At 36.9% G+C, this 27,927-nt stretch overlaps 4 protein-coding genes across 5 annotated transcripts; 2 read left to right on the top strand and 2 right to left on the bottom strand.

Moving 5' to 3' along the window:
- Nucleotides 1–3,785: 3,785 nt before the first annotated feature.
- On the top strand, nt 3,786–14,382 carry LOC119792266 (protein FAM117A-like). Of its 2 annotated transcripts, XM_038298834.1 has the most exons (8): nt 3,786–4,472; nt 6,461–6,606; nt 7,273–7,374; nt 7,709–7,825; nt 9,908–10,036; nt 10,156–10,324; nt 10,441–10,603; nt 11,361–14,382. In XM_038298834.1, exons 1-8 carry the CDS (start codon nt 4,349–4,351, stop codon nt 11,650–11,652), a joined length of 1,242 nt encoding a protein of 413 aa, XP_038154762.1. In that variant the 5' UTR covers nt 3,786–4,348; the 3' UTR covers nt 11,653–14,382. The 2 variants fall into 2 exon arrangements, with proteins under 2 accessions (XP_038154762.1, XP_038154763.1); XM_038298835.1 differs by lacking the exon at nt 7,709–7,825.
- A 1,532-nt stretch (nt 14,383–15,914) lies between these two features.
- On the top strand, nt 15,915–18,194 carry LOC119792277 (cytochrome c oxidase subunit NDUFA4-like). The gene is made up of 4 exons (XM_038298849.1): nt 15,915–16,078; nt 17,495–17,583; nt 17,684–17,744; nt 17,924–18,194. The coding sequence occupies exons 1-4, from the start codon at nt 16,031–16,033 to the stop codon at nt 17,978–17,980; spliced, it is 255 nt and encodes an 84-aa protein (XP_038154777.1). The 5' UTR covers nt 15,915–16,030; the 3' UTR covers nt 17,981–18,194.
- Nucleotides 18,195–20,481: 2,287 nt separating this feature from the next.
- On the bottom strand, nt 20,482–24,445 carry LOC119792276. The gene is made up of 2 exons (XM_038298848.1): nt 20,651–24,445; nt 20,482–20,585 (listed from the first exon to the last, which is right to left on the bottom strand). The coding sequence occupies exon 1, from the start codon at nt 24,427–24,429 to the stop codon at nt 21,124–21,126; it is 3,306 nt and encodes a 1,101-aa protein (XP_038154776.1). The 5' UTR covers nt 24,430–24,445; the 3' UTR covers nt 20,482–20,585; nt 20,651–21,123.
- Nucleotides 24,446–24,796: 351 nt separating this feature from the next.
- LOC119792268 lies at nt 24,797–27,927 on the bottom strand. The gene is made up of 3 exons (XM_038298839.1): nt 27,599–27,927; nt 24,948–27,533; nt 24,797–24,816 (listed from the first exon to the last, which is right to left on the bottom strand). The coding sequence occupies exons 2-3, from the start codon at nt 27,019–27,021 to the stop codon at nt 24,797–24,799; spliced, it is 2,094 nt and encodes a 697-aa protein (XP_038154767.1). The 5' UTR covers nt 27,022–27,533; nt 27,599–27,927.

Consider the following 27,927-nt stretch of genomic DNA (forward strand, 5'->3'; position numbering starts at 1 on the left):
CAAAATAAAATAAATTTCATCACACTTTACCATCAATAATGTAGAAGCTTTTATGAGAATATTTAAAATAAAAAGTTGCTGTATAAATAACTTTCCTTACTATCCATTTAGGGATATAAAAAAAATACATTTATGTTTTAAAGAGGAAAACTAAAAAAAAAAAGAACAGAAAAGAAAAGAACACAAAAAAAGGGATACAACCCTGTAGTGAGTTAGCAGAGTGGACCAGGGCAAACAGAACTCAACAACTCACTTCCTCTTCTCTTGTTTACCTGCTGATTCAGCATAAACAAATCCTTTCATGATCATTTGTGGTCATATCGTTATTTTTATCAGGTAACAATGTCTCAGATTTCATGTAAAGAAGTAAAAGTACAAATGTACGTCTCTAATGTAACAAAATAAATCTAAGTCTAGATTTGAGAAATTACTCCGTAAAGTAGAGATCATTCAAAAATTTACCTATAGATTATGCAGTTGGTTTGTGAAGTAGTCTGCTTGCATATTTGCTGGATTAGATACTACATATCTAAGGACCTGAGTGATTACAACACCTAAATTAAATGATGTGAAAGGCTAAGTGACTATTTTCCAAAATATAGTGTTTAACATCTTTTTAACAACTAATTGAAATCTGCTGAGATGTTGCTACCCTCAGCATGTTTTTATATACTAATTACCGTAACCATTGTGTGTTTTATTCTTGAAGTTTTATTCCATGTGCTATTGTAAGATTGTTTATTTAGTTGGAAAGTACTTGGCTTAACTGTAGTTTACATGTATATGCCATATAAATACTTTTGGCATTAATAATACATGTTTATTTTTATCAAAAACTTTTTCAAATATCTCTTGCTAATTTAAATTTTGCTGACTACACAACAGTTTCTAATCAATTTGCATCTTGATTACAAACTGCTTTCAGATTCAGCTTCCTTATCACAAACCAAACAGCGTCATTCTGTAGATTAAATAACAGACAAGAAGGTGGCATGCTTGTTGTGAAGCCACACCACAGAATCTGCTGACATCAGCGTCATTTACTGTAAAAACTAAGAAACCCACCAAGCCCCCCTCCCCCCGCCCTACTTTGCTTTCACTTCTCTCTGGGAGCTAACTTTGTCCTGCGTGACATCTTCTCTCTTACAATGGTTTTGAAAAAGCTCACGTGAGGTCAAAGGTTAGGCTCATTTATCCATTACCTCGGTCAAATAGACAGAGCTAAGCAAACATTAGCTGAAGGTCCTTTGGTCAATGTTAGAAATGCTTTATGTGGGGCATACATTCCTGATTGACATACTGTCCAATTACCTGCCTTGGTGTAAATAAATGGATTTCAGGGGGTTTGCTATATGTTTGGGTTTAGCTATCCAGCTTTGTCTCAGTTTCTTTAGGAGTGTGACATCAATTATTGGGTGCAATTAGTCCAGACAGATGAACACACTGCTATACACAAGGTTTGGATCTTCATCCCTCGGTGATACGCTCTCTTTCTGGTGAACTACATGCAAGCTTGTTATCTCTGCATTAGGGTATGAATCCGTTCAAGGAGGACCCATTTTTGGATCTGCATGGTTTCGATGAGGACTTTGCGCTGATCTGGGATCGGCTATTTAAAGCGGTGTCATGTTATCTTTTGCCCTCTTCCCCTGTCTCCACCGCTGGCACTCCCTTTCACACAGAGGCAGGACATTTATCTCACACAAAGCATGCTGTCTCCCTAATACACACTCACACCACCCAAAAAAGCCTTGCAGTCCACCCAGATGGTGTAAGCATATACACAACCACCCAGCTGGAAGTTATTTTTTTGCGTTAAAAAAAAAGAAACAAATTACTTCAAATAATGGAGAAAGGCTTTAGTTGTATGTTTATACTTTTTTTATAGCCTGCACAATTGTAATCATTCTCGAATCTCTTTATAAAAAATGCCACTTCAACAGATTATTACCTTTCGGACAAAAATGTTCAATGTTTTGCAGAAAGGACCTAGATTTTTCCATTAGCTTTATTTTGCAAAGTTTGCCTATGTATACCACTAAAGGCAATCGAAGTGGACTGTGGGGTGACAGACTTTACAATCTGTTAATATTGTCCAGCATTTACAACTCTTCTTTCAAACGCCCCCTCCCTCCAACTGTGTTTAAGAACCCACCCCATAATCATGGTAGGTAGACTAAAAGAGCGGCTTTAACTGCAGGCCACAGACTGCAAACTAGTGTGCTATTATACTTTTCATACTAGCATATGCCTGCCCTGAGGAACATAGACTGCTGAGGTAGTTAATATACCTGAAAATAGATCATTTTCAACAGTGACAGCCAACAATAGAGAGTAAGAGTAGTATAAAGTTGGATTAACTTTATTTAACACAGTTTTGAAATGCAACCACTATTACGACCACATTCCAGGATAAAGAACGGATTAAACTTTAGCAATTTATCCTGAGTGTCCCTAGTCATTGCATGCTGGGATACCTATTCACTTATATAATAAATATTATTATGTCTTTGCTTTTTCTCGCTTTTTGCACATTTTGCACAAGGGTAATGTGACATATAAATATGCAGATGACACTGCAGTAACTAGTAGAGCACCCTGCAAAAGATAGCAATGGGGGCTGAGAAGTGACAGGGCACTGAGTCATGGTCAGAGACTCCTCACTTCCCCTAATGAACTTTTTGAAATGCTGCATTCAGGCAAACAGCCTCGCAACAATGAATGCACACCTACCAGATGGTAAAAAAAAGTGCTAAGCTGCTGTTTGGGGGTTACTGGTTAAAAAATGTATGTAAGGTTTAATTGGAAACACGCTGAGGCAAAATAAAATACTCAGTCTTTTATATATATATATATATATATATATATATATATATATATATATATATATGTATATAACTGTTGTCAGTTAAATTTGCTAGTTGGTATACTGCTAACTGTTGCTAGCTATAAAGAACAACAAATATCTAAATTTCTCAATTATTGAGGAAAAAAAGGAAGCTGTTCAGAAGTATAATTATGTATTCTACTGATTTAATGAGACACAAACCATGCAAAATGCAAACAGCTTACTTCTCTTACATTCACTATATTCTAAATCCAGAGCGGTGACATTAGATGTTGAACTCAGATGTTTTGAGTTACCTACATCTTGCAAAGTGATTTCTCTAAGATCAGGACTCATTTTTGTTGCAGTGTTTTCAGCAAGATGCTGTATATCTTCTGTAAGGCTGCAGTAGATAATGTGAGGTTTTCTGCCATCCTCTTCTAGCGTGGCAGCATCATGCTGTGATGCTAAAAACATAAAGAAGCTTGACAAGTTGATAGAAAAGGCTGTTTATGTTCTGGGGCCATGATCTAAAATCTAGATCTTTCATGTTATATATATATATATATATATATATATATATATATATATATATATATATATATATATATATATATATATGTGTGTGTGTGTGTGTTTGTGGGTGTGTGTGTGTGCTTTAATTGAATGGGAAACGTGATTAGTATGCATAGCTGTGTGTTTTAGGAAAAAGTATAATAATGTATAATGCTGTATATTAGTAAATCAGAGAATTAACATCCCTAACAATGTGATATTTAGGATTAAGAGAGTATTTCAAAAAGTAGGACGTTACGTATGAGCAGGGGGCAGAGTCAGCGAATTTTATTGTTTGAGGCCTGAGGGATTGATAGGGGTTTGACCAATAGGATTCATGAGGAAGTCCACACCTACCAATCAGGAGTTAGAGCTGCCTTTCTGTTTGGCATAATTAAAACCACTCCAGCGTGGTTGTGTTGGAAGTGTTTGCCATTAAAATCAGTACATTGAATGTGGGGGGGAAGGCTTCCACGTCTACTTTTGCAACTTTTAAGGCCGTGAAAAAACACACATCGGCCTGAAAAAGGGAACATAATGAAAGAAGGCATCTGAATGAGCTTTAAAGACGGATGAGTGACTTTTTTTTTAAGCTGGAGCTGCTTCCTCGTTCGAGAGAGGGCTGAAATATCTCAACATCCTCACAAAGAAACTTTGCTTTGCTAAGCTGCTAACTCGCCAACGACTCAGAGAACAACAACAAAAAAACTAACACCAGCTTCTGCACAATAAAACGTTTATATTTCGGGCTGAGTGAAGTCAGTTGTTGAATTCACTCTGAGGTTATGGAGAAGTTTGTAACGGTTTACTGGTAACCATCATCATCATCACTACAAGAGGAAGAGTTGGTAAAACTTTAGCCCAGCTACGAGCAGCGGTCCTTTTCCATCCCCTGGAGCTGGGAGACCAGTTTTAGGTAGTTTTTGTTGTTTGTTTTACTGGTTTTTCAAGCTGGTTATCGTAAACATGTCTGGCCGAGTTGGAGCTGGACATCCCCGGCCTGCTTCTCTGGGTCCGCAGCCTCTCAAAGCGACTGTTCCCTTCAGGCTGGCCAGCAAACCCAGACCGAACCAGAGGGATGGCAAATCAGGTATGGACCCGGAACACCTGTTTACACTACATGGGAAAAACCAGTTTACAGTCTGCAGTCACTCAAAGGGGTCAGACCCTTCATAGGGCAATAAATTAAGTCATTTTCTCTTAAAATAAGAGAGTTGAAGTTGAATTGAGCAGGTAAGTGAGACACTTTATATAAAATAAAAAAAGAAAATACATTTAAAATAAGGAAAAATGAAGTCTCCCTTTTCAAGTGCATAATATCAAATAATCTGATTTTAAGGATAAAAATGCTCCTTCCACTGGGAGATTTTCTTATTTACCTACTCAAATTAAGGTTAAATACACCTATTTTAAGACATTTTCACTCATTTTTAGATCATTTTTGTAGTGTGTTATTGGAATCCAGGACAAGACCTTATTATCTTTGTAACATTAAAAAAATATGGATATTTTGATAGTAAAAATTAGAAATGCCAACTTGCCCGAATATATTAAGAAGAATAACAAAAGTGCTTCTATAAAAAATTCATGAAAAACTCATAACCTTTGAGGCTTATTAACCCTTTATCTTTACTTTCTAACTTTTCGATTAGCTTTTTACCTCTTTTTCTTGACTTATTCTTTTTTCCAACTTAATTTACAATTTACAGTAGGTAATATATCATTCAATGGCTCATCTAATTGGTCAAATGCAAAATAAGAAAAACAGCCATGTAACAATATTTTGGCTGAATGGTTGAATATAGATCTTGTGCTTCTAGATCTCACTGAGGGACAGGGGGGGACCATTTCTCAGGGGTATGCAAGTGATCAAAAACGGTAACTAGCCCTATAAAGGGTTGAAGAAGAGCAACATGAGTTACAATAGTACCCTTTAAAATTAACTCAACTTTCTAAGTTAAATATGTTACTCTTAAAAGTGTTTTATATTTTATCCAAAATTATTTAAGATGACACCCCCCCCCCCCCCAAAACAAACCAAACAAAACGGTTGTTTTACCTCAAAGTAGATGATACGAATGATTAAAAAAAAAGTTAACTCCAGAAAGTTTGGGTTTTCAAATTTTTTTTTATAGCACTTATACGTTCTTAAAGATATTATTTAATTTTTAATTAGTCTTATCTGTTATTCTAGATCCCAATATTAAAATAAAACTAAGTTCAACTCTGCATATGGGAGATAAACCCTTAAACATAACACAGAGCTTAATACTAAACAATATGTGTCTTAAAATAATGTAATGTTATGCAATTTTTTTGTGTATTTTTTTACAGGTCATTTTTTTTTCTCCCAAATTAGAATCAGTTGTCATATTAATTTCTAAAAATAGATTAATTTAAAAAAAAAGCCCTTTTCACAGTCTTTACATTCACTAATATCTGCTATTAATTCGTTTTCTGTTGAATTTTCATATAATACTGGCATCAATATGCTGCATGACTAGTCATTTAATTCGGGTAATCACAAAAAAAAGTTTTTAAAAGCATCAATCCAGTTTGAGATCCAATCAAATAAAAAAAATAAACGACTATTAAAATTTTAATTGATGCTGTTAATGTGATTCTTTTTATTCTGAACATATGCAGTACTGTAAAATATTAAGTATGTGTTTATAAACGAAAAGTATTGAAAGTAATATACATAAATATTGACTAATAATGAGCAAGGGCTGGTTTTCAAAAATGAACTTGATGAGAATAAAACACTCACAGTATCACATTATTTAAATAATAACTGATTTTGATCTAAGCCATAAAACTAATAATTAATGTATTCAATATATAATATTTAAGTTAAATGCTGATCATGAGATAGATTTGTTGTTTTGGATATGTCCACTTATTAGAGCTGTACTTTATAAGTTAAGCCATAATGTCTAAACTTGTTGCAAAATTGTGCTCATTACTCCTCAAAGAGACAATAAGATGTAATAACTTTGTTTATTTCAATGAATACAATAATTCCTGACGCTAGATAGAATTCATAAAGTGTATTGTCTATTTCTGCCAAATTTGTAGTTGGAAAAAATAAACTGCACCAGCTGAGCTCAGGCATGAGGCGGACGATGTCCCTGGACGCCATCATCGGGACCTACCTGCAGGGACACTGGCCCAAACAGCCTGAAGGCCCTTGCAGTCCTTCCTGTAAAGACAAATCAACCCAGGTCAGATCTGGATGGAAAAATGTGGAAATACACATTTGAATGTTCAAAAGTTTGAAAGGAAGCTTTGCTCCCTGAGGAACAGACAGTCGATGTAGAGTTTTATGTGTTTAAAAATGACTGATCTGCTCGAGTCATGTTTTTATTTATTAAATGTTTTATTACCCTGCAGTTTGTGCAATGAAAGAGTTTGCTTGAAGACGTTGGGTGGGTGCAAGGAAGGGTGGGTGAGAGAGTAAGAGGGAGGGAGTGTCGATGTCTTGCACAGCTATTACAAAGTGTGAACCACAGCCTTGAGAACAGTGACTGAAGTCAGCTGATGAGGCTGTTTTGGCTGCACCCATCCTCTCTGCTCTGTGTGCAGGGACTCGCCACTGCTTTTCGGTTGCCCACATCCTCCACCTTCTTCTTTTTTTTTTCAGTTTCTTTGGCTCTTTTGCTCTTTTTAAAAGCGTGAAAAGATTGTCTGTGGGTGTTAACTGTTTGAATATCACGTCTCAATTAAAGTAAAACCTCCTGATCTTTGTGACTAGATTGATACAGATTAGACCTAGACTAGATATTTGAAAATTGACTCTGGGGAGATTTTGAATAGAATCTGAATATATGATGATAGCTAGAACCTGTGTAAGGATACATAAAGATCTTTTTTTGTTTTTTTTTCTTTAGACCCCAGACTCATGGGTGGAGAAGTCCCAAAGAAGGCGAGCTAGCTACGGCAGCAGCCACAAACGCTCAGCATCATGGGGCAGTACTGAGCATCTGCGAGAGGTCAGTTTTCACCTTTACTGTGCGACAGACTTTCTAATATTTATTTTCTAATTATTCATGCCCACCCACCCCTAAAACAACAACAACAAAAAAATCACTCCTTTTTACTTTACTGAGCAATGATCTCATCTGCTGCTAGGGAACTTCCTGTTTTCTGATTTCCACTTATACCTCAGCTCTCTCCATATCTGAATCATCACCTACAGACTACTGGCATCTAGTTTCAATATATTTAAAAATGTTCTTTTCAACCTACTATTCGTGCATCAATCAAGTTACTAATGCAGTATGTATGCACAAATCTGATTGGTGGAAACCTGTGTTGTTTTTGCAGATCGCTAAACTAAAACAACAGCTGCAGCAGGGGAGCAAGCCTGCAGCCTCTGGGGTGCATGACAGAGATTGTCAGTGTTATAATCCTCATGGGAGTTGTAGCCTAGGAGCAACTCAGGTACTTAAGCGCTATCCTCACCAAACAAACACAGTGACCCATAGAGAGTTTATAACCTTCTACCATGGCTGCTTGTTTCCAGACTTATATTGCTGATGGCTAATAAATAAGTTAGCTGTGCAACTATTTACAGGAAGTGAATGAAATAAAACACTGAAGCAACAGGAAGGGCACTACATCACATGTGCTTCTGCTCCTTCTCCTAAAACTAATCAATAGTTCTGCTTTTGTGCGCAGCTGGTCATTCAATCTTGTAAAATGCACGCCTTATTTATTTTTTTTAGGTCTGTGACCACGGTGGAGAAAATCCTCATAGTGTATTGAGGTCAATTTTGAGCCGCATGTCTGTATCGATTCTTAAACACATCACAGCTCTTTATGATGGTAGTCAGCCATTTAAAGCACAGCACTTGTTGGTGCGGGAGAAAAGCTATTTACACGATTTCTATCTGCACACCACATTTATTTTTAAACCGCAATCAAACCACGATATGGGCCGAGATATCAACAAGTATTAAAACAGAAAGGAAATGAGCTAACATGAGCCTAGCACCTCCTCAAACACCTTCCTGTCCAAAGATTCTCAGCAGTGTTATTTGCTTTTCTTTCACTAACACCTTTTTTTGGGGGGGGTCAATCTGCTGACTCAGTTAATCTGTTTTGCCGTTGCATAATGTTGTTTTATTCTTTAGGGCTCTTGGTATCAGTTACTGTTCTCTAAGGTTTTTTGTCATTACACCTTTTTAGATCATAGTTCAGAAATAAATGTGCAGAGAGGCCTGTTTTGGATCATAGTTTTCTCAGCATCCATAGCAGTTGTAATCGCTGTGGAATCGGGAGGGTGTGGCTGACAAATCCAGCCTTGACTTTCAGGGAATTTTCTCAGAGTTCAGCTTTGTGTCATGATCTAAGTCCTGGTGCATGCTGCCAAAATCTATTTAATGATTCAAATACATGTCAATTCAGATCATTTGATGACCCTACTCCAATGCTGCTGTCTGTAAAAATGTCCCATTTATTCTGAAATCCCTTGGTACTTTTTAACAGTTCACAATCGTTTCTGCTTCACAACTCTTTGTGATGGATTCTAGTTAGATAGTGACTTGAAATAAATCCTTATTCCATTTTTAAGCCTTTAGTGGTGATCTTCAGTATTGATGTGAAATATTAAGGCTGGTCTCCTGTTTCTTTGTGTTAAACCTCTGACCTTCTTGATTTTTGGATGTTTACATTGAGAGGACAAACATTATGGAGTGTTTTTTGTTGTTTTTTTATTAAGGAATATTTTAGGGCTGAAACAATTAATCAGATTAATCGTGATTTATCGATTATTTAAATAATTACCAACAAAAAAACATGCCTTTAGCTGACCTACTTAGAGCAGTTATTATATTGAGATTGTAAAAATTTTACATTTAGGAGAAAAGAAAAAAAAAATTCTGTCAATATGTTCTATCCAGAACCCCTCAGGTGGAAAAATTTCACCTGGTTTAATTTCATAAAAATTATTCTGTAAGGAACTTTTGGCTAGCCAATTATTAAGCGATAAATCAAAAAAATTATTAACAGATTATACGATTTGCAAAATAATCATAATTGAAGCCCTAGAATATTTATCTTTATACTAACAACAAAAAAGCCAAACTAGTATTGGCTATCAAAAATAACTGGTCTTCTGTATAACTCAGTCTGTTCCAATGTTTTTAAGGAGTTTTGTCTCACTCTTCTCTATAAAACGGCTACATTTAACTTCCTTAATGCAGAAAGACATGAGTTGCTTGTCATTTTTAATGATCCGGTTCTTAGCTTCAGCTAGCCTCATGTCTAATGGCAGAAAAAACTCTCTTTTGGAATGTTGCATCAGCTACGGACTCTAGTCCCTTTTTAGGGACTCCGTCCTGATCCCTGTCAAAAAAGTAATTTTAAGTGAACTTGTACTTTTAGATAATGTTTAACACCAACTCCTTACCCAAGCTCATAAATAGATTTCTTAGAAGATTTAAAAACCTCTTTTAAGAGAAGCCTTTATTTTCACCTTTGCAAATTTAGAAGCTAAATCAGATGAATATTTTTGTTCCTCAGACGCAGCCTGTGCCCATCCCAGTGTCTCCGCTCTCTACCCTCGTCCCTCGACTGCGCTGCAGTGTGGAGGGCCTCAACCAGGAGCTGGAGGGCATGTTCATCAGCCAGTCTCCACCTCCGCAGCATAAGGTGAGCGTGTCCTGAGATCCACAGAAAAGGTTCATGATGATAAGCTGGGTTTTCTCTGACTCTTTCTCCTCAGTTAAAGAACAGAGATGTCTGATGTATGTTGTTTTCTATGCTAACAGCTACTTGAAGTCCCAGACGGTCACCGTGCTCCCATCCCTCTGCACAGCTGCAGCAGCGGTTCACAGAGCGACTGCACCACCACGCCTTTGTCCTCATCCTCCTGCTGCTCATCCCCTTCCTCCTCACCTCAACCTTACTCTCTAGATGCTCCTCTGGACCCTCACCAAGGCTAGTTTATTGATGTCACTTTATACAGTCTCTGTATGATTCTTAAAAACTTGGCACACAAAATACATTATTTGCAGCTTTCTTCTATTAAAAGATGTTTTTGTTCTTTGTTTCAGGTTCAGCAGAGAAATGTCTAGTGTCTCCAGTGACCTCCCAAAGTGAGGCTGAGCTTCCTCTGCCACCACAAATCTCCACCTCTCCAGGACTCAACAAAAGTTTCTGCTTCCAGAGAGAGCCTCCAGAGGGCTGCGAGAAGGTCCGAGTCTGGGAGGAGTTCAGGTACTTTCTTCTCATTTTGCTCTCTGTCCAGGTGGAGCTTTATATCGTCCAGATGGTTTTTAATGTTGGCATAACAGTTAATGTTTTATAGAAACAGTTCAAAAAGCCGAATTCAGAGGTTTCTGACACTTTGGGTCTTTTTAAATGATCAAATTATTCTTTTTCAGGAAAGATAAGACACATTGTCTTAGTTTGCCAATTTAAATAACCTCCCAAAATGTGAGTCTTAGCTAATTGATATTTGTTCCATATTTCCCATAAAATATTGTTTTTTCATTGAGTTTGAAACCATGAATATCTGCAACATTTTAAGCAGATCTCTTCTCCCTATGATAATAAAACAACCTCCAAACCCCAATCACTATGTTAAAGGACTCTTTTTAAAAAGATTTTAACGAGTTCAATTAAAGTCCATTAAAGTTTTTTATTAGGAATCATTGACAGTTAAAAGTTTCAATCTTTTTAAATTCAGACTATTTGTCAGGTTATCTTTTTGTTTTCCTCAGTATGAATACTGAGATGAAACATGTTTGATCTTTTTATGAATTTTCTGAAACTGCAGTTTCATGTTGGTCTTTATTTTTATTTTTTTTCTTATTGTGTATCAGAAGCTAAACTCATTGCTTCCTGTTTAAAGTGAAAACATAAAGTGTCTCTGCCCGGCACTTTGGACATACTGTTTGTTTTATTGGAACCTGTGGTCATTCATACATTCTTGAATCCAAATAGTTTGACTAAATTTGAATTTCTTCTGTAGTATTCCACTTCAGCACAAACAGGCCCTGGTCTCCTCCTGCCCCGATCCCAACAAGGTGAACTTCACCCCCCATGGAGGCTCAGCCTTCTGTCCTGTCAGCCTCCTGAAGCCCCTGTTTCCTTCCATGGACATGTTGATCCGCAGCCTCACAGTCTCTCCCGTCGGAAACTGTTCAAGCCAAGGATTGAGCTCCTGCCAGACTGCTTCGTCTGGGAACCGGGCTTCCTCTCCTGATCCGCCCGCAGCCTCCACTGTCCTGGGTGACGGTTCGGGAGAAGGCCTCGCCTTCTAAACGTAGCTGCAGCTCTTTTCTGTGAAAATGACCATGCAAATGTTTAACTGGATGAGGAAAGGCATGTTTTTAATGCTCTTTCGGGGAGGGAGGTTTCTTATTTTAAAATGATTTGACATTACTAACATTGTTATTCAACGGGGAGTTGAACAAGTATGCAGTGAGTTTCAGTAGTGTAACCCTCCTGGTAAGATTTAAGGTTTTGTTATGTAAAAACAGAGGCCATGATGCAGAGTTTAAAAACATTTTCTCTCTCTAATGTGGTAAATATCATACACAGTTCAGCTCAAACCAAACCTGTTGTGGGGGCGGGGGGTTGAAGTCGCAGGAACCTGTTTGAATAAGTGTGCACATTATACTGACAGTTTGAAGCAGTTTTGGATTCAACCACAGATTTTTCTTTTCTTTGGGCGGAGGCTATTTTCTAAACATGTCACATATTTATATGACAACTATTTGGCCACTCTACGAGGAAAGAAACGTCTCCAATTCAGTCAGATTAAGTCCTCTCCTCAAGCTTTACCGATTATTTTTAGTCAGATCCAGTTCTGGACTTTAGGTCTTTGTCATTTGAAAACTCAAACTTTTCTCTCTTCTAATTCTTTTCTTGACTTTTGAATGCAAAGTTGATCCAAAAATGATTAATGTCCCTGGCTGACTCTGATTTCAAGTTTCCACATAAAACAAAGTTGCTTTTTTTAATGGGACAAATAAAAATAAAATTAAAATAATCTGAAAGGATTTTATGTAAATAAATTATTGGTGTCCATTTACTGGAGATTGTATATAAAATATACGAGCTTCTCAAAAATCATTGGAAAATCTTTATTGCTATTATTGTTGATCAGTACCTTGGTGTTGGAGGGCCTCCTGGCCATCACCCTAATCCGCAGCTCCTCCACAGAGTAAAATCTGTATTTCTCTTCTGCCTTTTCTTAACATTCATATTACATCAATTTAGAATATATATTTTAGTATATTTAAAAGATCGCTTTAACTTAGGGGCTTTATTTTCAGAAATCCTGAAGTTTTTTGTTAAAAATATTTCGTCACTGTAAACCAGATAGTAGCTTACCTAATCAGTTTCCATTTAGTGTTTTTGACATATTTTGGGACATTTTCTGCAATGTTTCCTAATTTATTGCTATAAATCCTGTTTCTTAACCTTCTGATTACCAGCTTTGTGCAGTCAGATCCTTTTCTTGGTAATAAATGGACGTCAATATCAGGAAATTCCCACCAAGAGCAGAACTGTATGTGAGGTTTAAACAGATTCGCTGGATTTGATGCTGGATTTTAAACTCGTAAAGACTGAAAGCTGTAATTAAACCAAATATGCTACAACTTTGTATTAGTTTAGAAGAGTGCACACTTATTGATCCAGGTTATAGTTCTTTTTTTTTTTCTTCCCTCCAACAAATAGTTTTTCTTTTTCAAAGTTAAACTGCGTGGATTATGTTACATTAAAAGTGGGGAGAAATGGAGCAAATGATCAGAAATATCTGTTTTTTCATAACAAAAAAACCTGACATTTTAACCGGGATATGTACACTTGTGAGATCCATTGTAACCAAAAGAAAATATTTTATAAGCTACAGTTTTTCTTCCCAGGAACTGCTCCCATTGAAATTTGATTTATTGACCGAAAATACTGGAAATGAAGCCTTGAGCTTTAGGCTTTGTTGGATAATTAGTCACTCATTTCCTGCATAGATTCCCCTTTTCCCCGCCAAAGAATATGTTAAGTTTCCTGATTTCTGTCCAAACCGGAGAGTAGCTCTCATGAAAACACCGACCTGTTGTTAAAAGGAGCTTTCTTGCTTTTTAAGTATTCAAATATATTTATGTGTAACTCTGTGTTGCACCTGTTGCTAGTGCATGACAAATCAGCCGGTAATCTTTGCTTGATTCAAGAGAAGACAATGAAGTCGAGTTTTCTTTTTTTTTATGATAGACTGAAGGGAAATTTACGTTAGATCTGGAAACATTTATGCCAAATAACTTCAGGCCATGCGTTCTTGTTTTACAGTTTATGTAAAAGAAAAAAAAATATGAGTTAGTTGATAAATACATTATTTTTTCATTTTCTAGATGTATTATTATTGATGCTATGTTGATAGTTTTGATGTTCCAAAGCCTAGTTGACTACCTAACCAGTTTTAGTGGTATAGATGTCTCTTTAATGTTTGCTCAGTTATGTTTTTGTTCTGCCAAGCTGACAAGTCGATCAACTAGTTTTATTTCTGGTAGACATGTTTGCACAAATTGAACTGCTACCTTTTGAGTTGCAATTGTTTTGTTTTTTGTTTTTTTACATATTACATTTGTTTGCATTTCTTTCTGATGATAGTAAAGTGTGTTTTTTACTTGTTATTAGTTACCTGCAGCATAAGCTAAAAAAAAAAATGAACTTCTGTTATTTGTAGTTTTGTTCTGTTGGTGTTTCATCATCGGGTGGAGTTTTATGCACTTCCAGGAGAGGATTTTCCCCCCTTCACTTGTTTTTTGATGTGCTGTCTTATAGATTTGTGCGTTTGTGTGTGAGAGAGGATGGGGATTGAGAGTTGATTGATCTGACCAACCTGTTATTTCAGCGTATTTTACAAACCTGTTTTCCATCATACAAAATGTTTATTTCGTCTTTTTGGATGTTGGGAATGTGCTGTTCTCTCAGGTTTGGTCCACATAAATATATTGTGACAATAAACCTTATCTGTGTCATTTCTCTAATTGCTTTTGACCTCTTTTATATATTAATGTAAAATTGAGACTGGTATATTTGCATGAAGAAAAGTTTGGCAGGAGGTTTAGACAAACTGACTCATTGCTGCCCTCTGCTGGCATGTGCCTAATTTGAGCAGTGAAATTGCGATTTAAATGCCATTTCATAATTCCTTCTTCTCTTGTCTACTAAATGCGTTTTTTAACTGTTTGTTTTTCCACAGTTTTAAAAGTGATGTGTAAAGGCAATCCAGTTTTGCATTTCCAGCTTTCTGACTAAATGTTTTGGTTTTCATAAAAAAAAAGTGAAAGAAGACAAGTTTATTTGTATAGCAAAATTTGAGATTAAAGTCTGAGATTAAAGTCATAATTCTGACAAGGACAAAATTCTTTACAAGGACAATTCAAAGTGCTTTACATTTTTCTCACAATTTTGACTTTAATCTCCGAATTTCGGATCTTAATGTAGATGTGCACCATGAAGGAAGAGATGCAGGAGCACACAGCTTCACTGACAAAGATGTGAGTTGTTTGGGCGGGCCAGTAACACATTGGTGGGAAAAAGATTGAATTAGGCGATTTTAATTTAGGGGACACGAGGGTTCCCCTGTGATGCTATTTCATTAATGGAAGAGCAGAAGGTGATTAAAACAAGAGAGCTAGTTTAGTCTCTAAAACAAACATGGCTACGGCTTGATGCTAACATGTTTGTTAGCTGTCAGAATTCAGTCAGAATTCTGAGATTAAAGTCATAATTCTGAGAAAAAAGGAAGAATTCTGAGATTAAAATCAGAATTCGGAGAAAAAGGCAGAATTTTGAGATTAAGGTCAGAATTGTGAGATAAGAATTTTGAGAAAAAAGTCAGAATTCTGAGATTAAAATCAGAATTCTGAGAAAAAGGGCATAATTCTGAGAAAAAGTCAGAATTATGAGATTAAAATCAGAATTCGGAGAAAAGGTCAGAATTTTGAGATTTAAGTCAGAATTGTGAGAAAAAAAAGTCAGAATTCTGAGATAAGAATTTTGAGAAAAAGTCAGAATTCTGAGATTAAAATCAGAATTCTAAGAAAAAGGGCAGAATTCTGAGAAAAAAGTCAGAATTATGAGAAAAAAAAGGCAGAATTCTGAGATTAAAATCAGAATTCTAAGAAAAAGGTCAGAATTTTGAGATTTAAGTCAGAATTGTGAGAGAAAAAAAAGTCAGAATTCTGAGATAAGAATTTTGAGAAAAAGTCAGAATTCTGAGATTAAAATCAGAATTCTGAGAAAAAGGGCAGAATTCTGAGAAAAAAGTCAGAATTATGAGAAAAAAAAGGCAGAATTCTGAGATTAAAATCAGAATTCTGAGAAAAAAGGCAGAATTTTGAGATTAAAATCAGAATTCTAAAAAAGAAATTTTTTCTCATATTATACTGAAATAAAATGTAAAAACCAGTTAATTTATTAAATTTTTCCAGTGGCCCTCATCCTCTTCCGTAGCACTGTGCCGCTGTAATGCGGGGGTTCGTGTATCAGGCTGGGATTGGCTGACAGCAGAGGAGGGGGTGTGGGGCTCTGCAGCGTTCCTTCAGGCCTGCAGAAAAACACCCGCAGCAGCGCTCCGCGCCTGTCCGCACATTTTTATAAACCAGCTGGTTGCTACAAGACCCCTCAACCATGTCCATGTTCTCGGTCGTCGCGAAGCAAGTCAAGACTCACCCATCTGTAAGTCTCAAACAATAGGAATTTATTTTTTTAAAACATTTGATCCTATTTGACATTGAAGCCATTCATCGCTGTGCGCTTTGGGGAGGAGGCGCGCCCCCGATTACTAAAATGCCCCAAATTACAGGCCAAAGGACGACCACTTAATAAATGGCAGATAAAAAGATTTTTATTCTTCTGAATGAAACGTTTTTTTTTTTATTATTCCCTTAAATTTGACAGAAATCTATTCATTTCTATTAAATTCCTCAAAAAACAAATAGTTTAAATAAGAAAGGGTTATTAAAACCCTAACGCACCTAAACTGGCTTTGTTTCTAGCTTTTTATTCATGTAAAAGCATCCTAATTGGATAGATTATTATAATTTTTTTATTTATTTTTTGTGCGCGTTTATTCCCTTTCACCTGCTCGGATTGGCTGCGCTTCACATTGAGGAGCTTCACCAGATTTACGATTCTAGAGATTCTACAGAGGAAATGTCCAAATGAGGGGATTATCTCTGCAGCCATGAATGCAAGTCGACAAAGCACGTATGATTTCCATACAGGGCAGAGTGAAGTCTATTTTTCCAAGGACGACGGGGTGAAACAGTCTGCTTTACGGCAGGGATCATATAAATAGACCACTGATATGTTTATGTGCTGTGCTGGTCTGTGACTCACTGAAATGCCAGTTTGTTTAGCTGGTTTCAACATCCTATTGCAAGAAAAGAGACCGTTATTTCCCTATGACTAACCAATGAAAAAAAAAAAGATCTCAACCAGGAAATGTAATTCACTTAATCTCCAAAGAATCCACATTTTTAATGAACCGCCCGGTTTATTGGGGGTGAAAAACAAAATAGCCATGACAAATCATTTTAAACCCTTCCTATCAATTAGATCAATTGTTGGGGTGGAAAATGTGCCTCCGATAATAGAAAACCCAATCTCTGATAAAAAATGTTTCGGTTTGTTTTTCCTGTTAGTGAAAACATCCAGTAGCTATTCTAACTATTATGGAGTAGAAATATTTATTGGAATAAACAAACCTTTTCACAATGAAACATGGTAGGATCAGTATTATGATCTGGGATTTTATTATTCTGCATAAGGGCGGACTGATATAGGTGACTTATATAGATTATAATTTAAAGATGCAATAAGTACTGAAGGCAGTAAACTGATATGTTTTATTATTAATTGTACAGTCTAAGCAATATTAAAGGTGAAACAATTATTCATCACTTTATTATTTTTTAAATGTAATTTAAAGCTGGTGTTTGACTGAAAACCACTGTATATATGAAACGTCATTGATTTATTTCCCAGCAACTGTTTTATTATCAATTTTTCAAAGTCAGAGTTAGTAATTGTTATTAAGTGTATGAACATTATTTGCTTTGTTTTAATACCATGTCTCCTTCTGGCTTCCAGTTGATCCCCCTCTTCATCTTCATCGGTGGTGGGGCCACGATGAGCATGCTGTACTTGGCCAGACTGGCTATTAAAAATCCCGACGTCTGGTAAGTATCTGAGAGCAAGACTGAAGCTCACATCTTGTTTTTTTTTTTCCTTTTTCCCTTTAATCAGCATATTTTAATCTCTACAATATGTCATCCTCAGTTGGGATCGTAAAAATAATCCCGAACCCTGGAACAAGCTGGAGCCTAATCAGCAGTACAAAGTAAGAGCTGCAGCATGCATACCAACCCATAAAGGGTTAATCATTATTACATCTTTAATGCAGCTTAAAACACCAGCTGTGACTTTGCTCTTATCAAGCATCAAAGTCCACATTGCCTTCCTCACCCTGATTGTGTGTGTTTCTCCCCCTTTTTCTTGCCCTGTGTTCATTTTTTTCAGTTTTTCAAAGTCAACATGGATTACTCCAAACTGAAGAAGGAAGGACCAGATTTCTAAGACGGGAGTCCTCACAGCTGTGTCCGGAGATCATGCACTTTCTGTCCAATCGCAGACCCTTAAAAGACCCAGTTCAGTTTGAATTTTGGTCATTTAACAGTTAATTATCAGCAGGAAAGGGGGAAGGGATCATAAACCTGTAGAATTCATTGGTGAATTCTTCTTTTTATTTTACTTTTATGTGTTGTAAATTATTAAAACTCTTAAAACTTTTGTCCTCAGAGAATATTTTTGTATGTAATCGAAGAATAATCACAACAGCTGCAGAACCTTTACATTCAAACATCCTTTCACTTCAGCTTTAATCTCTCTCCTACAGAAAATAAGCTCATGTTGTTTTGGATTGAACAGTAGCAGTATGGGCAATGTACCATATTACCCTATCAAAAAGTATGCAGCTTCTATTGAAAATTATTGCAAGGCAGACCTATGTAACCAATCCTCCCAGTTTGCAATACCCAGTATGCATCTAAGACACACCTAATCACCATTACATTTTAAATAATGCATTTTCATTATTAACTGGGATGAAGCAAGCATACAGCAAAGCAAACAGCTTTTGCTGAGTCTATAAGCAGCAAATGTGCACAGAAACAAATCAGATAGAAATATAAATCATGCAGGAATCTAATCTTGATTTACAAGCTGAAGCTGATAATTAGTGGGGTTATATTGTGTTTTAGTTCCACTGCCATCTATGATGACATCCATCATGATTCTAACCCTTTAAAAAAACTTGAATGCTTTGGAATCTGTTTGCTTTTTAAACACATTGTATTTGGGTAAATACTGCATCAGGAATAAATACTTAATCACTTAGCAGTGCCTAGGTGTCAATCTGAAATAGCTTTTTATATTAAAAAACACATTGTGTATATATACCATCTTTAAGAAAATAACTCTGCTTTATGGTTGATGGAAAAACAATTATTTACTGGTTTGAGGACGATTTAACTTTCAGCATGTCTGGAAAATTTTTCCTAAAAATAACATTTAGAATTTAACAATCTCTAGAAAAAAGACCAAAGAGTGAGAAAAATAACACAGCAAAATCTATAAAAGATGTCAAACATTAAAAATTATTTAAAAAAAAAACTTTTTTTTTAATCTGATTTAAAAAGTTAACAGTTATATGATGAATAAATGTAATACTATGAGGAAAATGTTTCAAGAGCACAGTGAGATAATCAGGCATCTGAAACCGATTGGTTATATTGATTTTTCATTTCTTTTCTTTACAAGATGTAATTCCAACCATTTAAGGCTAAAAAGACAAAAGTAATTCTTTGAAAAACGTGAAATCCTTTGATCTGTACTCCGTGAATTTCATTTCTGGAGCGGTTTCTCCAACAAGTCAGACTGTCACTGCCTCTGCTTTCATACTAATATTTACATTTCAGCAGTTTAGGCTACTTCACCAAAGAGTTGCCAGTACAGTAGGAGCCACAGAGGTTACTTTAATACTTTAAATTCAAACTCTGATTAATCACAAGCATATAAATACTATTCCGGGTTGTTTTTAATTATCAAAACAGTTAAGAGAATTACTATCACTCCAAAGTGGGGAAAGACTTCACTGTTTTAAGAAAAATCATGAGACGGACCATCATCTTCTATCTGGGGTTTGCAGAACAGAATACTGTTCATTCAATATCAATATCATTCATTGTGTCTTTTATAAATAAAGATCTGGGAGATTAGAAAAAATAGAGAATTGTCTCTAGAATCAGCTTCTGTCATATCAGGCAGACATTCTCTGCATGAGGCTGCACAGGACCTCAAATCATATTCACCCTCTGTTTGACACAATATGAAAAATTGGTTAAAGAATGATCCTTACACAGGGGAAGGTTTTCTTACCTTTTATGGACATGTCCTGCTTGGAGGAGACTCCAGGGACTTTGACTTTTTGTTCCACAACATACAAACATTAAGCATTGGAAAATTCAATTCAAAAATTCTTTATTGATTCCAAAGGGAAGTTAGTGTTTGAAGCAACTCGCTGCAAACATCAGCTTCCTTTTGTTGCACAGATAAACACCAAGGATTTATGCTCCTCCACCACCTCCACTTCTCCCTTGATTGTATTAGGGTTTTACTTGTTCCTGATTCTTCTGAAATCTACAATCATCTCCTTTCTTTGGTCACAGTTAGTTTCTACACCGTTTCACAAAGGGGTCCACCGGCTCCCTGTACTCAGCTTCTTATTCATCTGTGATGTGCCCAACAACTGCAGAGTCATCCAAGTATTTCATGACATGACATGAATCTGCTGCAGTGAACTTTAGAGGTGTACAGACTAAAGATTAGTGTCAAAAGTATCGTCCCCTGTGCTGCTCCTGTGCTGCTGACTAGTTGATTTGAAGGCTGACCCTTCAGTCTAACAAATTCTGGTCTGTTTTTCAGGTAGTCTTTGATCCAAGAGATTGCTGATGCCTCTACCTGAGTCTGCCAGAGTTTCTCACAAAATAAAGCAGGTTGAATTGTGTTAAATGCTGTAGCAGCTCCCCAGCAGTGAATGAAATTTCAGCGGTCTCGACAGGTGATTTTCAATGTTTATTTTCTTTGATGCGGATCATCTCAGTCATCAATGTCACCGTGAAAACTAAACAAATACAAATATTAGAATATAAACATAAACTTACAACACACAAACAAAATAAAACGTACCTCGCTGCTTTCACCAGGGAACGCTAAGAATCACAATGCAAGCACGGCTCTGAGGGTTATTGTCGGCATACATTGATACAGCGGCCTTTATAGGGCCTGTCCTCATTAAGCTGCGGCAGCCCGTGAGGTACATAACAAAGGAAATTTTACAACATGCAAATACAATAAACAAAACACAATACAAAACAGTGGTAATCAAAACAGACAAATATAATCAAACAATCTGCAATCCTATAAATAATTTACAATAAATATATCCTATAAATAATTAAATATAAATAATTTACAATAAATATATCCTATAAATAGTTAAATATAAATAGTTTACAAGTTTAAATAGTTAAAGAAACTTAATTTTAATTGTTAACTACCCATTACACTCCCACCAATAATGCATGAACTATTACCCCACAATCATGCATTATTTTAAACCATGCAGATTATTTAAACATATTCGTCTGTGTACATTACGTTTAAATGTCACTTTCTAATAACACTACCAATTTTTGCACCGGTCTTTCTATTACTGAGCTCTTTGAGATAATATCCCTTCCAGATCTCTGTTCTCCTGTTCTCACCTTCACTCTTCGAACCAAACCATCACCATCAACCATCGTTTCCACAACACGACCCAATAGCCACCTATTTCTTGGGAGAAAATCTTCTTTGACTATTACAACATCATTTACCTTTATATTGCGCCGAATTACATGCCACTTTTGTCTAATGGAAATATTCTGGAGGTATTCCCTCTTCCATCGACTCCAAAACTGTTCGACCAGAAACTGTACCCGGCGCCAACGTTTTGAGGAATAAATATCTTCCCTCACAAATGTTCCTGCAGGAGGCAAGGCAGACTCAGATTTCATTTGAAGCAGATGATTAGGTGTTAAAGGTTCAAGAGAAGCTGGGTCATTTATTCCCTTTAATGTTAAAGGACGACTATTAATTATAGCCATGGCTTCATAAAGGAAAGTTCTTAATGAAGCATCATCAAGTTTTCCTACATTTTGAGAGAGTGTAAAGGCCAACACATTTCGGATGGTGCGTATTTGACGCTCCCAAACACCACCAGCATGACTTGCTGATGGAGCATTAAAAATAAACTCACATTGGTTTTCTGCTAGAAAAGACTCCAGATATTTAGGGTCACACCGTTTTAACTCATTTTGGGCTCCAACAAAATTTCTTCCTTGATCACAATATATCTGGCTAACAGCTCCTCTCAAACTAATGAAACAACGCAGGCCATTAAGAAAGGAATCTGTGGACAAATCATCCAACATTTCAATGTGAACAGCTCTCGAATAGAGGCAGGTGAACACCAACCCATACCTCTTGTATTCCTTGCGATTTCTTTTAACAACAAAAGGACCAAAACAGTCCATTCCACAGTAGGTAAATGGTGCAGATGCCTCCAAGCGTTGCTTTGGAAGCTCAGCCATAAGCTGTTCTTCCTCTGGTCGTCTGAGCTTCCTGCACTGCACACATTTATGAATCATCTGAGCCACCAACCTGCTGCAGCCAATAATCCAAAACCCCTTTATTCTGAGCTGCATTTGGGTTTGACCTCTGCCTTGATGGCATACCTGAGTGTGACAGTAGGACAGAATAAGATGAGTGATATGGCTGTTTCTTGGCAAAATCAGTGGATGTTTAAAATCTTCACTAAGAGATGAATGTTTTAATCGTCCACCAACCCGCAACAAACCATCTTCCACAAATGGATTTAAATGGAACAGAGGGCTGGAACGTGGAAGGATGTTTCCTCCTTTTAACAGCTTCATCTCTGAGCCAAAGGCCTGGTTTTGTACAAGTTTCACTACTGATTTCATAGCATCTTCACGTTCTTTAACACTCACCACATTTGAATAACATTTGTTTCTGTGTCCAAGTCTTTTGATTCTGGCTATTACTTTAATCAGTGTTGACCAGGATGAAAATCTAGTGAAACGTTCCAGAAAATCTGCAGTCTCATCTGTTGTAGTCGCAAATGTCTGAACAGTTTTAACCTCTGGGTCACCGACTAACAGATTAGGGCTGGATTTAAATTCCCTTTTTATCTCCCTTTTCCACAAAAATTCAGGACCCGTTAGCCAGTTGGTGGTTAAAATCTCAGAGGCACACAGTCCTCTAGACGCATGATCTGCAGGATTTTCAGTGGTGTCAACATGATTCCATTGATTTGGATTTGTGTTCTCTCTGATTATCTGGACTCGATTTGCCACAAATACATGAAACCGCCGTGCTTCATTATTAATATATGACAACACTACTTGTGAATCTGTCCAGAAAAACTCTGCATCTATCTTCATATCAAGCTCTGATTTTAACAGCATACTCAACCTAGCAGCAACCACTGCAGCTGAAAGCTCGAGACGAGGAATGGTTGTGATCTTCAAAGGAGCCACTCTGGCTTTAGCCATGATCAAAACACAATGGATTTCACCTTTGTCATTCTCAAACCTGAGATAGGAGCATGCACCGTATGCTAGGCTGCTAGCATCTGAGAAGTGATGTAGTTCTGTTTTAACAATGTTTCCAAATCCTTGTGGATGATAACATCTTTGTATCATTAATCCTTCCACATCCTGAAGGCTGAACTTCCACTTCTCCCACCGTACTTGCAAGTCCTCAGGCAAAGTGTCATCCCACCCAATACTTCTTCGGCACAGATCTTGCAAAATGCATTTTCCATTCATAATGAATGGTGAAATAAATCCCAATGGATCATACAGAGAGGCTATTACTGACAAAATGCCACGGCGTGAATCAGGTTTATCTCTTAGATCAATATGAAAACCCAAGCAGTCAGTTTTGACATGCCATCGCATACCTAAGGCATGCTCGGTAAGCGCCAAGTCAGGCTTGAGATCAGCAGAAACCACAGTGGCTCTCTCAGATGGATTCACACAGCCCAGGACTTCAGATCTATTGGAATTAAATTTGTGGAGTCTCAAACCACCTTCTTTGCACAGTTTCTGTGCTTCAGTTATTAATTTGGTGGCATCACTAGCTGTAGGGACACTTATTAACCCATCATCAACATAAAAATTATTTTCCACAAATTCTGCTGCAGCTGGAAACTTTGATTTGTGCTGTTGTGCCAAATATTTCAAACCAAAATTAGCACAGCCTGGAGAGGAGGCAGCACCAAAAAGGTGAACCTTCATTTGATACTCTTTGGGCTCGCTCTCCAAATCTCCTTGCTCCCACCATAAGAACCTGAGGTAACAACGATGCTTTGATGCAACAAAAAACTGGTGGAACATCCTTTCAATGTCACAAATGATAGCAACAGTTTCTTTTCTGAAGCGCAGCAGGATTCCAATTAAAGAGTTTATCAAATCTGGACCAGTCAACAAGGTATCATTTAAAGAGGTACCACAAAATTTAGCTGAGCAGTCAAACACCACTCTTAGCTTATCTGGCTTCTTTGAATGGTACACCCCATGATGAGGTAAGTACCACACACAATCATTGGCATTTGTCTCAGGAGCTAGTTCAGCATCACCACAGCTAATGATGGACTCCATAAATGTTTTGTAATGATTGTAGAACTGATAATTTCTCTTTAACCTTCTCTTCAGATGTTGTAAACGAATTGTAGCCAGCTTCTTATTATTTGGCAACATAGGAGGGCAAGGTGTTTTAAACGGGAGGGGCATCTCCAAATGGCCATCATCTTTCTGTGTAATATTTTCACTCAGAAGCTGTAGAAACCGAATGTCATCTTGAGAAACACATTTTCCTTCTGGGCCCTTTTCATTAAAATCCATCTCCAGAGCCTTTAAAACATCAGAGGTTAATGGAGCTGGCATTTCTTTTACCATCACTCTGTGTACAAATCTTTGGTTACCTTGCCGATCTAAATGTGGATTAGCTGCCCCAATGATACTCCAACCCAGAGCAGTTTTCTGAGCAAAGGGTTCATTTTCCCCACCAACAACAACTTCCAAAGGAGCCAAGGCAGAAGGACAGTCAAACCCAATTAGTAAACCTACTTCACAATCTTGTAAAGCAGGCATTTTTCCAGCCAGATGTTTAAGGTGAGGCCACTGTAATGCTGTACTTCTACTTGGTATACAAGATGTATCAACAGGAATGAAGTCCCGTGTGTATGCTTGCCCCAATCTTATACAATTATCAGAGAAAAAGCTCCGAATCTGCAAGTCAGACACAATTTCACTTGAAACAGGTGCATCAACAGAAACCATAGTACTAAGTTTTAACTGTACTGGTTTTGTTTCAACAGTCAAGTTTTTCACAAGATCTTCTAGGACAAAGGAGGAGTCACTCTGAGTATCAAGGAGTGCATAAGTAAGTATTTCCTTCCCAGGATCCTTCACAGAGGACAAAAAAACTGGAACAATACTTGATGTTGCAGAAATGTTTCGGGTGAGTGCATGAGACAAGACACTGCGAGAAACCTGAGGTGTTTCTTCTGAAGAGATGGAACACTGCTGAGCAGCATCCTGAGATCTTACTCTCTCCAGGTGCAAACAAGTAGGATGATGCCGTCTACACTCTCCACAAACATGGCGTGTTTTACAATCTTTCGATAAATGGCCCTTTCTCAAGCATCCAAAACAAAGATGGTTCTGATGTATAAATGACATTTTGTCTTCCATTGATTTAACTGCAAATTTAGGGCATTTAGCAATACTGTGCGACGTGTCTGTACAAACCAAACAAGGCAGTTTAGATTTCAGAACATGAACAGTTTCTTGTTTCTTGAACTCCGTACTGGTACTAAGAGCTTTTGCTTTTCTGGAAAGATCATTTGAAGAAGTTCTAGACTTTAACAAAAATGGAGAAGCAATAGGATTACATGCTATGCGTGCTTCCTTTTTTATGAATCTAGAAAAACATTCAAAAGATGGATATTCCCCACATGCATCTAGTACTTCAACAACAACTCTGCTCCATTTACGTACAACCCAATCTGGTAATTTCTTCAACATCTTATGATTCTCTTCACAATCATTTAAGATAGACAGTCCTTTAACTTGAGGCATCGCCTCTTCACAACTTTTCAAAAAGTCTGCAAAATCTCTGAGAGACGATGGATCATTTGGTGCAATCTTAGGCCATGACTTAAGTTTATCCCTAAATGCTTTCTGAATTACAAACGAGTTTCCATATCTCTCCTGAAGAACTGCCCATGCACCTTCATATGCATCTTCAGAACTTCTGTAAAAGAAACCTTCTACAGCCTTTCGGGCTTCTCCAGAGAGATAACTTTTCAGATACAACATTTTTTCTCCAGCAGAGATGGCCTTTGAATCAATTAAAGTTGTAAATGATATCTTAAAGTCCACAAATTTCAAAGGGTCACCTGAGAATATGGCAGGTATAGGAACAGGGAGGCGACTTAAACTTAACGAGCTCGTTAAGGCTTCAGCCAAGTTTACTGCAGAAATCTCAGAGCAAACTTGAGATGGTAAAATAGTTGCAGCCCTTGCAGTCGACTTTCTTGGGTGTTTTAAAGGTTGCATTGACTTAACTTCAGGCTCAAAATCAAGATTTTCCCTTTCAACACCATCCTCAAGTCTGCTGTAAACATCAACCCGAGCTGCAGCCATTTTAACTTCCATATCAGTCTCCATTACCTTTAACTTGCTCTTTTCCTCATCAAGTTGCTGCAGCACTTCAGCCTCCTTCTGCTTCATTTCTGCCATAATCTGGGACTCATGACATTTCCACTCACATTCAAGTTTACTGACTTTAGCATGTTGAGCTTCAATCTCCAACATGGATTTAACTTGAACCCTTTTGGCTGCAAGATCAGCTTCTGCAATTACCCGCTCTTGAGAAACTTTGGAACTGGTAGTTGATGAACCATATGCACATGAAGAATTTTCAGTAGAGGCTTCTCCAAAAACAGACTGATATTCATCTCTATTTAAGATTTCTCGCACCCTTTCCTTTTCAACTTCTTGATTAAAATTTTCTTCAACAATACTCCCTTCCAAACGCTTACACACAAGATCATAAATCTCATTTGTTAATATAGTACAGGCATCTAGTTTCTGCACAATATCTGGAGTATTTAAAGAATTACGTTGAAGACACTCATAATTTTGTTTCACTTTATCAAGACTGTTTTGGACTTGCTGATTTATTTCATTCAGATTCTCCTGAGAGCAGAAACCTTTTAATTTCCTCCTGGCTTCCCTGGCAATTTGCTTCCAGGATCCATAAGATTTAAGAAATGCCTTTATCCATTTTGCAGATTCTGCTTCTCTGTACTGCTCTCCCTTTCCAGTTAACTTTCTTGTCCGTGGACCTGAAACCAACTCTTGTCCTTTTGGCTTTACATCAGAGCACACATCTTCAGTAGAAAGTCCTTTTACACTTGGCAGTGACATCTTAACCCTTTACAATGACTTAAACCTTACAGTGAAATTAAACCCATAAATGTTTTTTTTTTTTTTTTTTCATTTATTTTTATTTTTTATTATTATTATTATTTTTTTTTTCTTCCTCTTAATTAGTCCAGTTACCTTTTAAATAATTCGGCGTAATTTCACAAACGCCAATAAAAGTCAGGTGACGTCATCTTCAAGTTGTTTCCGTGTTTGATAAGTCAATTTCTCACCAAGCCAGCGATCATCTGTTGGATTCAGTTTCTGAAGCAAACTTGGATCCACCGCGAAGACAACTCCTCATGGAGGCGTTGACTCTGATGCTGCGTCAAACTTCGGCCGATGTCAGATCCAGAATTCTCGCCGTCAATGGATGTCCAGACGCACAGAAGCTACGAGTTTTCACTGTAGCAGCTCCCCAGCAGTGAATGAAATTTCAGCGGTCTCGACAGGTGATTTTCAATGTTTATTTTCTTTGATGCGGATCATCTCAGTCATCAATGTCACCGTGAAAACTAAACAAATACAAATATTAGAATATAAACATAAACTTACAACACACAAACAAAATAAAACGTACCTCGCTGCTTTCACCAGGGAACGCTAAGAATCACAATGCAAGCACGGCTCTGAGGGTTATTGTCGGCATACATTGATACAGCGGCCTTTATAGGGCCTGTCCTCATTAAGCTGCGGCAGCCCGTGAGGTACATAACAAAGGAAATTTTACAACATGCAAATACAATAAACAAAACACAATACAAAACAGTGGTAATCAAAACAGACAAATATAATCAAACAATCTGCAATCCTATAAATAATTTACAATAAATATATCCTATAAATAATTAAATATAAATAATTTACAATAAATATATCCTATAAATAGTTAAATATAAATAGTTTACA

The sequence above is a fragment of the Cyprinodon tularosa genome, unplaced genomic scaffold, assembly GCF_016077235.1.
Source record: "Cyprinodon tularosa strain WSP-4 unplaced genomic scaffold, ASM1607723v1 ctg416, whole genome shotgun sequence".
In the NCBI taxonomy this organism is placed as follows: Eukaryota; Metazoa; Chordata; class Actinopteri; order Cyprinodontiformes; family Cyprinodontidae; genus Cyprinodon; species Cyprinodon tularosa.

Excerpts from the sequence above, each read along its gene's own strand:
- LOC119792266 (XM_038298834.1), top strand. The coding sequence starts at position 4,349 with ATGTCTGGCCGAGTTGGAGCTGGACATCCCCGGCCTGCTTCTCTGGGT. Across the intron at positions 6,607-7,272 it reads GTAAAGACAAATCAACCCAG|ACCCCAGACTCATGGGTGGA; the intron begins GTCAGATCTGGA and ends TTTTTTCTTTAG. Across the intron at positions 10,037-10,155 it reads CTCCACCTCCGCAGCATAAG|CTACTTGAAGTCCCAGACGG; the intron begins GTGAGCGTGTCC and ends CTATGCTAACAG.
- LOC119792277 (XM_038298849.1), top strand. The coding sequence starts at position 16,031 with ATGTCCATGTTCTCGGTCGTCGCGAAGCAAGTCAAGACTCACCCATCT. Across the intron at positions 17,584-17,683 it reads ATTAAAAATCCCGACGTCTG|TTGGGATCGTAAAAATAATC; the intron begins GTAAGTATCTGA and ends TGTCATCCTCAG. Across the intron at positions 17,745-17,923 it reads AGCCTAATCAGCAGTACAAA|TTTTTCAAAGTCAACATGGA; the intron begins GTAAGAGCTGCA and ends CATTTTTTTCAG.
- LOC119792276 (XM_038298848.1), bottom strand. The coding sequence starts at position 24,429 with ATGGATTTTAATGAAAAGGGCCCAGAAGGAAAATGTGTTTCTCAAGAT.
- LOC119792268 (XM_038298839.1), bottom strand. The coding sequence starts at position 27,021 with ATGTCACTGCCAAGTGTAAAAGGACTTTCTACTGAAGATGTGTGCTCT. Across the intron at positions 24,817-24,947 it reads TGCACTCCTTGATACTCAGA|ATTCGGAGCTTTTTCTCTGA; the intron begins GTGACTCCTCCT and ends TCTGACTTGCAG.